At 42.8% G+C, this 13,423-nt stretch overlaps 1 protein-coding gene across 4 annotated transcripts; it reads left to right on the plus strand.

Annotated features, from left to right (window-relative positions):
* The first annotated feature begins 6,114 nt into the window (after window positions 1-6,114).
* Window positions 6,115-8,944, plus strand: LOC147897606 (receptor-like cytoplasmic kinase 176). Of its 4 annotated transcripts, none has more exons than XM_087380347.1 (6): window positions 6,118-6,757; window positions 6,961-7,307; window positions 7,458-7,593; window positions 7,696-7,832; window positions 7,930-8,038; window positions 8,137-8,944. In XM_087380347.1, exons 1-6 carry the CDS (start codon window positions 6,604-6,606, stop codon window positions 8,568-8,570), a joined length of 1,317 nt encoding a protein of 438 aa, XP_087236473.1. In that variant the 5' UTR covers window positions 6,118-6,603; the 3' UTR covers window positions 8,571-8,944. The 4 variants fall into 4 exon arrangements, with proteins under 4 accessions (XP_087236470.1, XP_087236473.1, XP_087236472.1 ...); XM_087380346.1 differs by having other exon boundaries at window positions 6,120-6,757; window positions 7,699-7,832; window positions 7,915-8,038; XM_087380345.1 differs by having other exon boundaries at window positions 6,122-6,757; window positions 7,915-8,038.
* Window positions 8,945-13,423: the final 4,479 nt, after the last annotated feature.

Consider the following 13,423-nt stretch of genomic DNA (forward strand, 5'->3'; position numbering starts at 1 on the left):
GTCTTTTGAGCTAATCTTAAAGGTATCTATGAAGGAGGTGTAGTGTTTCCACAGAACCTACCCATGCGACCCAATCAGCCCCTTAAAAATCCTTGATATATATCAGTTCATGTAATGTTGAGCCACAAGATCTTCTTTCAACAAGGTATCACTTATCTCTTTGGCGCAGACTAACTTGCTGAGATTATGGCTTCCATTGGTCCTTTCCTTCTCCCTATGCTTGAGTACAACATCACTTAGGATGTTACCATCTTCATTCTCATCTAAGGGAGGAAAGTATGGTGTGGTCTCTTGCAATAAAATATTATTTTTAATTTTCCTTTTCTAGTGATAAATATCTCTGTCACTTAGTTCAAAGGCAGTAGGAAGTGAAGAGGTGCGTGAAGTTTATTACACCAACTTCATGTCACATCTTTTGGTGGAGACGCTAGGTACGTTTGGTATTGGATTCATCCCACCTTACTAGACGGTCTTGGGTGTAATGGATTGCATGTTGTGCCTAGTATAAGCATGTGTTCTTTGATGTGATAAAGAGAATGCCTGGAAGAACTCCGTTAGAAGAGATTGCAGCCCGTTTAAGAGAACTAGAAGATTGTGAAGGTGATGCTCAAGATATTGGAGCATATATCTAAAAGTGTAGATTTGAGGGATCAACCTACAAGCATTGACATTAATGAGAGAATTGAAGAAAAGAAGTTGGTCTCAACCTTTCTTAACAGTATGGCTCCTTCCTATGTAGTGTTTGTTGTGGCCCTCAATATTTCTCTAAAAGAGGCTCCATGCAAATTTGACGAGATACTTTGATTGTGGAAAGAGTTTCTAATTTTTCTCCTACCTCTAGCTAGGGAGAGCAAGCATTTGCACCCATGGAAAATTTACAATTTAGAAATACAACAAAAAAAAGGGAGTGGAATTGATTCATCTTGGAAGGCTCACAAGGATAAAGATGGAGATAAATCCAAGTTTAAGAAAGGTGGATGCAATTTCTACAAACAATTTGTCCAGTACATTGTAAAATGCCCAAAAAATGTTTGCAAATGGGAAGAAGAAAAAGGGTAATACTAGCAGTAATTTTGTTACACCTTACACCGAGAACAAAACTTTTCAACCACAAGATCATTTTATGTAGGATGATAAAGACCACGTGACACGTCTTTGCTTGGTGAGGCAGTTGCCTCTACTTTCAGTGCTATTTCTTGTAGGGGGAACCTCACACCCATGTTGGAAATGCCTCTTGTGCTTTTACTTTAGGTAGGAGGAATTGTCCTTACAAGATTGTAATGCTCCTTTTTCTATTCAAGCAAAGGGTTCAACGAATGGTACTAAGACAATGGTGCTTCTAGGCACATGACTCCAAGGAAAGATTGGCTTGAGGGCATCAAAATTGCTTTATGAACTTAGCTTGCTTGTGCAAATGATGATTTATGATGTCGCAATCCATTTGTCAACTGGAAAAACTCAGTATATACGTGATGTTTGGCATGCTCTTAAGGAGAATTCTAACTTTTTGTTCCATCCATTGCATATGAACAATATATTTTGGTCTAACTTCATGATGAAAGATGTAAAACTAAAGACCGCAGTGAAGGATATGTAGTGGTAGCCACTGGTTCAAATGATGGGTGGCTTAATAAGCTTGATGCATAGCCTATTTTAATGCTTTTGGCTATGCTAGCTCCATCAGGTAGTGCATGCTAGATTTGGGCATCCAAATCATAGAGCTTTAGCATTGTTTCATAATCATGATATGCTTGAGGGAACCAAAAATATAGCAACCCAACTCTAAATTTTATGAAGGTTGGGCTCTTGTAAAGATACACCATAGGCCTTTTCTAAAAGATGGTTCTGTATAAGCCTTAAAAAGACATCTTGTGCAGAGTGATGCTTATGAACCCACGAATTTTTGTACCCATGGTGGTGTAAAATATTTTGTCACTTTTATAAATGAATTTCCCATTACATATGGGTCTTTTCAATGAAACAAAAATCAAAAGTGTTCCACTACTTTCTTGAATTTAAAGTCTTGGCTGAAAAGCAAATCAATTGCAAGATCAAAACACTCAAGATTGATAGAGGGGGTAGGATGAATGGGACACTTATCGAAATGATCTTCCCAAATCCCTTTGCAAATATTCTTTTGTATGACCTTGAGAAGGCTTGGGGATAAGAGACATGCAAAGATGTCAAGGGCAAATTAGTAAAATGACATTTTTGATTTGAACTGCATAAGTTGCTGTATTCCTTTGGGATGATTTTGTGCAAGCATGCCTGAAGTGCTTTATCTCATTAATAAAAAGAAAAAGGCTTTTCACTTTGTTTGAGTTTAAAGGATACAATGGCTTTTAAAACGTTACAAATTTAGGTGACAAGATTTTCATGCCATAACGCTCCTGCTATGTAAAACGATTGCTTTAATTCAACTTTGAATAAAGTACATGGGAGGAACCAATCATGTAGAGTATTTCTTGATATAAAGTGCAAGAGTACTTGATGGCCACCTTTTCCATCATGCAGGGTCAGACCGTGGCATTGACAGTTGCAATAGTTAAACCATATGACTATCCTCTTGAGATGCAGTAGGGTAAGAAGTGCATGGTCTACCGTCTGGACATCATAGATGAGTGCATGATGCGATGGCTCCTACATGTTGTCAAATGCTAAAATAATCCCAAAATAACTCTACTGGACCCTCAAACAAAAGTATATGAAGTTCTTAGTGATCTTTTCCCTACATGTTGTCAAATGCTAAAATAATCCCAAAATAACTCTATTGGACCCTCAAACAAAAGTCTCTGAAGTTCTTAGTGATATTTCCCCAAATTGCAATAATTGTATAAAAGATTTTTCCAATATAACAAAAACACATTCCCTTTTCTACTTCATTGAGTCTAGATTTCTCATTCCAAGATTGGTTATTCATGCTTGTTTTACTTTTTTGCATCATTGGGAGTACATAAATTGTATATTCCTTGCCTATGCTACATACTCATGTTGGTATTAAAACCCATTTATAAATAGTATGTATCACATCGTGTTTTTTAAAGTCCAAAAGGAATGTGGCACAATCTTAAGAACTATTTTTGTTTCCTTTCTTTACATTCATCAAAAGTAGGGATTATTACAAAAAGGAAGGTATCCTGTACAAAATTTGAAATATATGATGTTATTAGTACTAGTTGTGAGGAGTTGCTATAGTATGGAAAATTCTTAAGCATTTTGAATGCTAAGATGTTTACCATCACAAGCTTTATTCGAATAAAAAAATGTATCATTTTGATGTTTTGAATTGAGTTTGGTAGCTTGGTAAGGAGGAAAGTGGAAAGATTGTGTCTTTATAAAAGAGGCCATCAATGTTAGGAAATATAAGAATCATAGTGGGTGTCACTAGAAATCTAGGATCCATCATCTTACTCTTTTAGTGGGGGCATGGGCTTTCCATGTTAGTGAGCATGTTTGGAAGCTTGTTAAAATTGTACACACTAACTCTTGCAATGCCCCACTATCTATACCTTTCCCTAGTCCCAACAAAACTCTCCTAGCATTATTTAGATATTCTAGGCTATCTTGCTAGTGGTTGTAACTTAGCGGGTGAGTGTGGTCAATTCATCATAGGCATCGAAGTTACATGTAGGCAATCAATTTTTGTACTTACTACATTCTAATGAGTTAGTGCAATGAAATCAAGCCATATTTTAAGGGTTCTTCTTCCCTAAATTTCAAAAAGTCTCCTTTGTGGTGATCATGAAGTCATTGAGGACTAGGAGACTGACTTGTAATTGCACCTTTTCCTATTGAGGGTTGCTAGTGCTAAAACCTCAAAACTAGTGAGTTTTATAATGTGTAGCGAATCTAAAGCACTCTAAATTGGTGACTCCTTTTGCTCGCATAATTATACTTGTAGATTAGTACCACGTCCATTAATGAAAATTAAAACACATCTATATTTAAGATTTTACTTTTTTTTTGCATAATTGTTTACCTCTTCTGTACACATACATGCTACAGTTTTGATTTTCAAAGTCTCCTCTGTACATATACATACCATACATAATTATATTAGATAAGTTTATCCCCTCATGTCTATAAATGGCTTGTATGTCCCCCAATTAAAAAAATCTCCTTCCATTAATGAACCTACTATGTTACATGTTTATAAAGTTATTGCCATAATTATGACGTTGAGGCAATATTTAGTGGGATTGTTTCATACTTAAACAATTGTACACATAGCTAGTTTTACCATAAATGTAGATGTGAGTAGTGAGCATGTACGTGCCCTCATTGCCACCTTAGTTATTTGCAACTAAGGTGTGGCTCTAAAGGGAAAGTTGGAGTTATGAAGGGTAAACTTGGGTTCTTCCTTATTAGGGTAGGCTTTAGATTAAAATTTGGTACATCATTACATTGTGCATATGGCATGTATTGCCAAAACAAAAAGCAGAGAATAGTGGGTGGTCCTATTTTAAAGATAAATGGTAAAAACACACCATTGTAGATCAAGAAAGGATCTATGCTTGGGGTGTTTTGATTTGGCTCATTCCATCTTAGCATGGGAGAGCCCTCAAGTACCCTTTTCTATTTGATGTCATTGTTGGTAAGACAAACATGCAGTGTTTGCAAGCCGCAAATTGTACATGAAGGTGGATAAAACATATCAATAGGTGAAGGTGTTTGCAAGTGAAGGTGGATAAACATATTAATAGGTGAAGGTGAAGGTGTAGGTGTTTTGCATATGAAGATGGATAAAACATATCACTAGGTGAAGTGTTTCCAACCCCAAATGTGGATAAAACATATTAATAGGCCTTGTGGAAGGATATGTGCTTGGGTTAGGAGATTTGAGAGCCCATTGTGTTGCATTGACCCTTTCGATGGCCACATACCACTCGATAGCAAGCACCATAGAGAGTCTTGAAGTAGGCTAGGTAGCTAAAAAAAAATCATCCAAGAATGGCAAAAAGGGATTGTTATGGACGTCTGAAGGGCAAAGTGGAGGACACCTCTCCTTGGCACACTTTAAGGCTAAGAATGTAGTTGACGAAGTTATATTGTTAAGCCAGTCCAATGAAAAACTTTGCACTATTCCGGTTTATAATGGTGAGGGGCAAGAAGGATCCAAGTGATGAAATTGGCTTGTATTCAGTCTCATTGAGGATATGAGTAAGCTCACTCTATGTCATTGTGCCTCTCTTTTGGGATTTGCAAACAATTGCATAAAGGACTAGCCTTAGGAAATTACCTCATCCCCACAAGAGCATAAAGGTGGGGGCTTCCTTAGAGCGGTTATAAAGGCCGTAGTTGCCTGTGCAATGCTTTAAGCTACCACACGATGAGCTTGGGGGATGTGCATCAAATAGAGGTAGCTGATTGCACTAGCTGATTGCACTCCGAGATGAGGAGATAATGATGATAGTGGTACTACTAGTGCTAGTGAAAAACCAATTCTTGCGTCTACAAACACATGGTGTTTGCCAGTGTTTAGATAGAATGACCGAATATTGTAGCCAGTTTTGGGAGAACCTGGGTTTTGGAATGTTAGAGGCAAGTGGCAGGTGGGGGATGAGGATGACAATGGTGATGATGATAGTGCCATTGATGATGACGGTGGTGACGGATAATAGTGATGGTGATATGGGGAGGACTGTGTCTAGGAGGAAGAGGAGGGGGGTGGACTCTTTCGACCCTTGGGAGCACGGCTCATCTGGAGCAATGAGCTTGTGGATGTGGGCTAACGGCCAGTGAGACGAGTGATGGAAGTAGGAGGAGTAGTAGTGAAAAGGTGGTTTCAGAACACGTGAAAACATACGGGGTTTTACACAGGAAGGCGGACCGAAATGGGGGGAATGTCGGAGGGGAGCAAGGGGTAGGTGGGGGGGTTGAATTGATGGTGATGACAAGGGTGGTGACAAGCACGATGATGATGAAGATGGTGATGGTGATGAGGGAGAAAGGGGGTGGACTCTTTCCAACCTTGAAGGGTGGATGTGTTTGGGAGTGTGCGTGTGAGTCCAGTTGTTGTTATGCTTTCTTTAGTGAATAATCTCTGTTTCCTGTGTGCCAGATTTGGATGATGACTCATGAGGCGTATAGACTCTTGAGTTCTTATTCTTTCTTTAGTGTATTGCCTCTGTTTCCTCTGTGCCAGATTATATTAGTCCTCTGAGCCAGATTCAACCCTTGTATCACGCTTCTTTTCAGTCTCTTATTAGGCTGTTTGGTCTTTTGCTTGTATCATCAAAAGACCTCTCCTCTCCACCCTTGTCTCAGGCTTCTCTCAGAGTCTCATTGACTCTCCTGTCTTTTGAACATTTCTGATTAACTTTCTTTACAACTGTGCTCCACACCCTTGCAGCCCATTGTATACCAGGTTGCTTCTTTCAGTCTCATGCACTCTGTTGGGTGTCTTTCGAAGATTTCTGACCCTTGTAGCTCATTGTATATCAGGCTTCTTCTTTCTCTCTCATACTCTCTCTTGGGTCTTTCTAATAACCTTTAGTTCTTCATGCTTCTTTCAGTCTCTTAGAGCCTTGGTTCCTTCCAAGATTTCTCAGTCACCTCCTCTGCCTGCCATCATGGTCCTCGCTGCCTCCCTCGCTTGATCCCATGGGACTCCTGCCCTCCTGGCCGACATCGTCTCAGAATCACAAAACGGATGCCGCACCTGATGGCTGTTGCCTTTGGTCCCTCCTCGGTTGCTCTCATTGCTGGCCTTCCCGCATTAAGGTCCAGAATTCCACCATCGGCAGCCCCAGCTCCGGTACGCCGCACTTTCCCCCTTCCCCCGTCGCAATCTGCCATTTCCTGTCGTAACCCATCATAGCTCCTCGTACGAACTTCTTCTCATTGCTTGTTTCCCTTTTGATCTCACCCATTTCGCCCACGTACCTGATTCTTCGAAGAAATCCGTTTCGATTTTGATTTGAACAGACCGTGGATGAGTTTCTTGACTTCTGATTGCAGGCGAATCACCTTCCCGGAACGGTGATTCCACCGTACCTCCCTCCCAGCAGACTATCAAGTCTGACATCACGGTCAAGTCCGATGCGACTGATACATCCGTCATTTCAACAAAAACAGAGGAAGATTTGGTGTTGTCTTCGCAGCTCCGAAGGTTCGCCTTCAGCGATCTGAAATCTGCCACCAGGAATTTCCGTCCCGACAGCCTCTTGGGTGAGGGAGGCTTTGGCTGCGTTTTCAAGGGTTGGATAGATGAACATGGAACTGCACCTGTGAAGCCTGGGACCGGCCTCACTGTGGCAGTCAAAACCCTCAACCACAGGGGGCCGCAGGGTCACAAAGAATGGCTGGTAATTTGAAACATTCTTGCGGGTAGCTGCACGATTAGCGCACAATTCTTGCGGGTCACAAAGAATGGCTGGTAATTTGAAACATTCTTGCGGGTAGCTGCACGATTAGCGCACAATTCACGCTCCGTCTTACTAATTCTTTTCTGACAGGCAGAGGTAACGTTTCTTGGGCAACTTCATCATCCTAACCTTGTGAAGCTGATCGGATACTGTATTGAGGATGAGCAACGCCTGATCGTGTACGAGTTTATGCAACGGGGAAGCCTCGAGAATCACCTTTTTCGAAGTAAGATTTTATCCTCTGTAGGGGATCACCGTGTCTCTTGGCACTCTATTGCTTTGAAACATGATGTGATAGTTTTTAATTATTGTATCATCTATGATGCAGAAGGGGCTCTGCCTCTCCCATGGAATACCAGGATGAAAATTGCTCTTGGTGCTGCTAAGGGCCTAGAGTTCCTTCACAGTGGAAAGAAACCGGTCATTTATCGGGATTTCAAGACGTCAAACATACTGTTGGATGTGGTTTGTATTGACAACCTCAAGGTGCTGTTTAAATATATTCGGGATTCATTCTTGTGATAATCAGATATCGATTTTTTTCCAGGAGTACACTTCTAAGCTCTCGGACTTTGGGCTAGCTAAGGATGGTCCACAAGGAGATAAAACTCACGTTTCAACACGTGTGATGGGAACTTACGGCTATGCAGCACCTGAGTATGTTATGACTGGTAAAATCTGAGTTCCCGATGGAGCTTCTCATCCTGTAGGTTGTTTGTGAAGTCACACATCCCCATAGACTTGAGCATCTGTCATCTTACTACTGCAGGCCACTTGACTTCGAAGAGCGATGTCTATAGCTTTGGTGTTGTGCTACTTGAGATGGTGACAGGCAAGCGATCCATGGATAAAACCAGACCGAGTGGGGAGCACAATTTGGCAGAGTGGGCTCGACCCTATTTGAGTGACAGAAAGAAGTTTTTAAAGATTGTTGATCCTCGCCTCGATGGCCATTATTCTGTCAAAGGTGCCCAGAAAGCAGGATACCTGGCTTATCGATGCTTGAGCAGGGATCCAAAAGTTAGGCCATCAATGAGTGACATTGTTGAAAGTCTAGGGCAGATACAAAACCTAAAGGATATGGCTAATGCAACTTACACGTCGCATGTGACAGTATCAGCTAATGGAAATGGAAGCCTTTATCAGACGGGCAAACATGGGCCTGCAAGATCTCCATATCGGCAAACTGGAAGGGGTTCTTAAGGATTGTCGAGGCCTATCTTTGTTTTGTGTAATCTATTTACTTTCAGAGATCGAGTCAGGCCAGGTGCCTTGCAAAACTGCCCTCATACATCAGGGCTGCTGAGGGAGTCAGTCGGCATTGTCTGTAAGCCATACTGATAAAATGGAACCGGGTTCTCTTCTCATGTTTACTTTTTAAGCAGGCTCTCCTTGGTAGTTCAAGAATTGGGGTGATGAAGATACATGCTTATTTTATGAATTGACAATGCTGGCCAGGCTAAGAAAAAATTGTAAAGCAGTCTCAATGTCAGTCCAGAGTCACATCCCTGAAATATACCTTGGAATTTTACTCAACTGGATTCATTTTTACTGAATTGAAGCTAAGGAGAGGCTTACATTGATGTGATATGTGGTCTTGCATTCTCTTCCCATTGATGTAAGCTGTTGTTTTTGGCTGGAAATGTTTACTGTGGACAATACTTTATTTAAATCAGCACTGGCTGTTGTTGTAAACCAATGAATGCCTTCTGAGGTCTCGCAGAATTATGAATTCAGGAAGATGTACGACTGGGATGGGAATTTGTGGGGTAGCTGGGGCGTCAAGCACACTGACAGCCTTGGCTAGTAGAATCTGGTTTTGATTTCTGCTATGTTCTGTGGTTCTCAATTTCTTGATATTTTAGTATTCAGGTTGCAGTCTGTTATTTTTTGGGCCAAGGGTGTCATCATCCGTGTTTTGAAGGCAGACTGTCACACATTAGGGAAGGCACAACTTACACTGCCTTAGAGGCCATTGTTGCCTTTTGGTTTCTTTTCTGTAGAATGCTCAGATGTCAAGATGGGTCATGTGAGGGCAAAGTAAACGCTAGACCCATCTTGACAGGATACATTGGATGGCAGACACCTTATCATAGGGATAAAGGACATCAATATGTTGGAAAGACATTCTTGACGAAGTGTGCATAAAAGAGTATATATGAGCACATTAAGCATCCATGTGCGTTGTTCTAGTCTGTGAGAGGAAATCTATGGAGTATTGTGGCGAGAGGATGACTTTGTTTTATTTGTATATGTTGTACTCTGGGCACGACTTGTGATGCATATTTTATATGGTAGAGGGCCAGCTAATGTGTTGAGCTTGGTGACGTGGGTCACAAGGAGGGTCAGGTTCACTTTGGGACCAGGTTTGGATCACCTGGGGTGGCCCTTGGTGTGGTTTGGCCAAATAGCCCTAAAGAGGAGTGCCCTGCATAGTTCAGGGGGTTCCTAAGACCCTGAGACATGCCAGGCCCTCCCCAAAAGCACCCACATGCGTTGTTCTAGTCTGTGAGAGGAAATCTATGGAGTATTGTGGCTAGAAGATCACTTTGTTTATTTCTATATGTCATACTCTGGGCACGACTTCGGTGATGCATATTTTATATGGTAGAGGGCCAGCTAATGTGTTGAGCTTGGTGACGTGTGTCACAAGGAGGGTCAGATTCGCGTTGGGACCAGGTTTGGAACGCCTGGGGGGGCCCTTGGTGTGGGTTTGGCCAGATGGCCCGAAAGAGGAGCAAGACAAAAATTAGGGCCAGACATGCCAGGCCCTCCCAAAAGCGATGTTCGAGGAAATCTATGGAGTATTGTGGCGAGAAGATCGCTTTGTTTTATTTGTATATGTTGTACTCTGGGCACGACTTCGGTGATGCATATTTTATATGGTAGAGGTCCAGCTAATGTGTTGAGCTTGGTGATGTGTGTCACAAGGAGGGTCAGGTTTACTTTGGGACCAGGTTTGGATTGCTGGTTTGGCCAAAGGCCCGAAAGTGCAGCGCGCTGCATAGTTCAGAGGGTTCCTAAGACCCTGTGTAAAAAAAATTAGGGCCAGACACATGCCAGGCCCTCTCCAAAAGCATTGCATGTAGGGATGGAAGAGGAGTCCTCCCAAACCTTGCGTTCATCCACCAAGCTCTGATGGAGTCACCTACCAACAAAGCCATCCTGATTGTGCTGCATGTGGAGCACCTTGGACCGGAATCGTCATGTGTAGGGGGGAGCTGCTGACACTGTGGTCCTTTCCTTTTCTTGGTGGTGTGACCATCCATCCAAACTGAGATGGCAAGGTGGTCATCCCATACCTGTAGGAACACTCTGGAATGGACACACCATTCTCTGCATCTTTCAAAGCCTTCATGATCATGATGTCCACTTCAGCCCATTCCTTTGGTGTCTTTCCTGTGCCAGCAATTGTGAGTCCTTGCAGCACTAGGTGTGGCAGGCCTATTGGGCACATGCAATAGGCTCCTAGTGTTGGCAGCAAGGGCAGGAGTTGCAGGGTAAGGCAAGGAGCATTGGTTGGCAGCTGTGAAACCAGTCCTGCTGCTATGAGAGTGTCTTCTTTTGCATATTGGCGATAGGGAATTTGAGGAAGATAATGGTTGGGCAGATGACTTGGTGGTGAAGAGCGGAAATCAGTAAGTAACAGTGGACTCAAGATGTTGCTGGGAGAGGGAAAGAAAGAATGCTTTATTAATGCCCATGGAATGGGACCAAGTAACATACAGGGAATGACTCGATTAAAAAACATTCCTACTTTCCAATGTTCATACAGAGACATCAAAACTGGAGAGTTGTTACATCAGTTTTCAATTGACTGTCTTTGATAAGGGTACTCCCTCTGTAGACTGCTGCCCACTTTCCAGCCTTCTTGACCTCTCGCATTTTTTCCAATTTAGCTGGTTTCTCTGCTTAAGTTGAGCAAGAGTTCAAGATCCATACTAGAATACCTTTTATCTTTTTGGCTTGATGGAGAAATTGAATTTCAGGACTGCTCCCTTTCCAATTTCACAATGGATCCAATAAATAGGACGGCTAAATAATAAATGGTGAAACTTTTTTGAATAGTAGTATCCAAAACGCTGTCTCGATATCAGTCATCCTCAAGCAATCCTCCCAATCTTGCATTTTACTTCGCTTGTTTCTAACCATCCAAGCTGGCATGAGCTGCAGGAATCTCACTTTGAGCATCAATATGTGCAAAAGTTACTTGAAGCATCAATATGTCAGTGTTTAGCTTCCTGAGAGAGATCATGTCGACCATATACTTTGTCAGCAAGAACAAATTTAGAAGAGGAGGCCATAGTGTTACACTTGTAGAAAAGATTATGCAAAAAGGCAATGTGTAGGGGGGAAGAAAACCCTAAATAGTGGTACAACTAGGACACGTGGGAAGATTCAAAAGGCTAATCATAGTCAAGGAAAATTGGAGAGCAGGAAGTCTAATTGCTGCTCTTATGAATGCCACACACAGCACACATGTATTTACAAAGCCCACGAAAAAGCAAAGACAGACAAGCAAAAAAACCACACCGAAGTGAAACACATGCATATTCAGCAACTAAGCAATCCCCAATTTATGGGGCAATCTAATAGCTCACAGGCCAGCCAAAAGGCCAGCCATCTCAGCCAACCAAGTGGCCAGAAAGACCAGCTGGTCGGGCCGACTAGAACTGGCCGACCAGTTGGCCGACCAGCTGGCAGGCCCACCGACCAGCTGGCCGACCAGCTGGCAGACCTACCGACCAGCTGGCCGACCAGCTAGGTCTGGCCTATAAAAGACTTCTGCCCCCACACTTCCTTTGACAGGACAGGACCTGCAGCTGCTCCTCATCTCCTCCATCTTTTGCTGCAGGCCCGCCTGCTCCATCTACCTCTCCTCTTCAGATCTGCTCCTCTACTTCAGCTCTGTCCCTTCTGCTCCAGATCCGTCCCATCCTACTCCAAGATCTGTCCCCTTCTGCTCCTCTGCTCCAGATCAGCTCCTTCTGCTCCAGATCTGTCCCAACTTCTGCTCCAGATCTGCCCTCAACTTCTGCTCTAGATCTGCTCCAACTTTTGCTCCAGATGTCCCAACTTCTGCTCCAGATCTGCCCTCAACTTCTGCTCTAGATCTGCTCCAACTTCTGCTCCAGATCTGCCTCCAACTTCCACTCCAGATTATGTTCTTTCTATTCCAAATATGCAGCAACCCTTGCATCAGTTTGCTGTCTCAGATTGGGTTCAGTTCCAACTTGTGGAGCTAGTGCAGAAGTCCACTACAGTTGTCTTTCCTGGAGGATTGACGTTTGCTTCCTCCAGAGCTTCTCATATCTTCTCCTGTACTGAGTTCCGTTTGTGATATATATTTCTTCTTCAGCCATTATTAGTCTTCAGTATTGTTTTATTTGTCTCCAAGTATTTTCTCTATATGGTATCAGAGCCATGGTGATCTAAAGACTCCAGATCTCTGGTGATCTAAAGATCTTGCTTCTTCATGGAGGCCATAGGTACAGGGAGCATCACTCCTATGAACATATCAGTTTCCTCTTCATTCCGCTGCGTACTAAGGGAGAGAACTCCATCTTCTACTCCCATCCCTCCCTCCCTTTCAGAACTCCATCTTCTACTCCCATCCCTACCTCCTTGTTCGGTTTCCAGCTTGACACTCCCCATTCCTTCGAAAGAGGGGGTCATGATTCTTCACTGCTACCACAATTGGCATCGACTTCCAGGATCTACAAGTTCTCCCTAGGCGGGACCCTTTCTGTTCAATTGTGTCTAGATGACTGTTGTTTCGAATCTTCTACCTGCATGGAGGCGGGGATAGACTCCTCTCTCCCGAGGTCCAAGATCGGACACACTGGCTCACTGTTCAGCTCCGACCTCTCTGGATTATCAGTACTGCTACGACAAATTTGTTCTTTACCTTTGCTCTTTCCTCCACCTTTCGGCGGTGAGAGGGGGTGGCTTATTCTCTCAAGCTTCACAGTGTTCTTATTTCTATATGGTATCATACATGTAACTGCGACACTTGAGAAAGTGAACAATTCCCTTGCAAGGGCACTCCTCTTGTG

This window comes from Dipteris shenzhenensis, chromosome 10, assembly GCF_047967505.1.
Source record: "Dipteris shenzhenensis isolate YYH24624 ecotype China chromosome 10, Dip_SZ_1.0, whole genome shotgun sequence".
In the NCBI taxonomy this organism is placed as follows: domain Eukaryota; kingdom Viridiplantae; phylum Streptophyta; class Polypodiopsida; order Gleicheniales; family Dipteridaceae; genus Dipteris; species Dipteris shenzhenensis.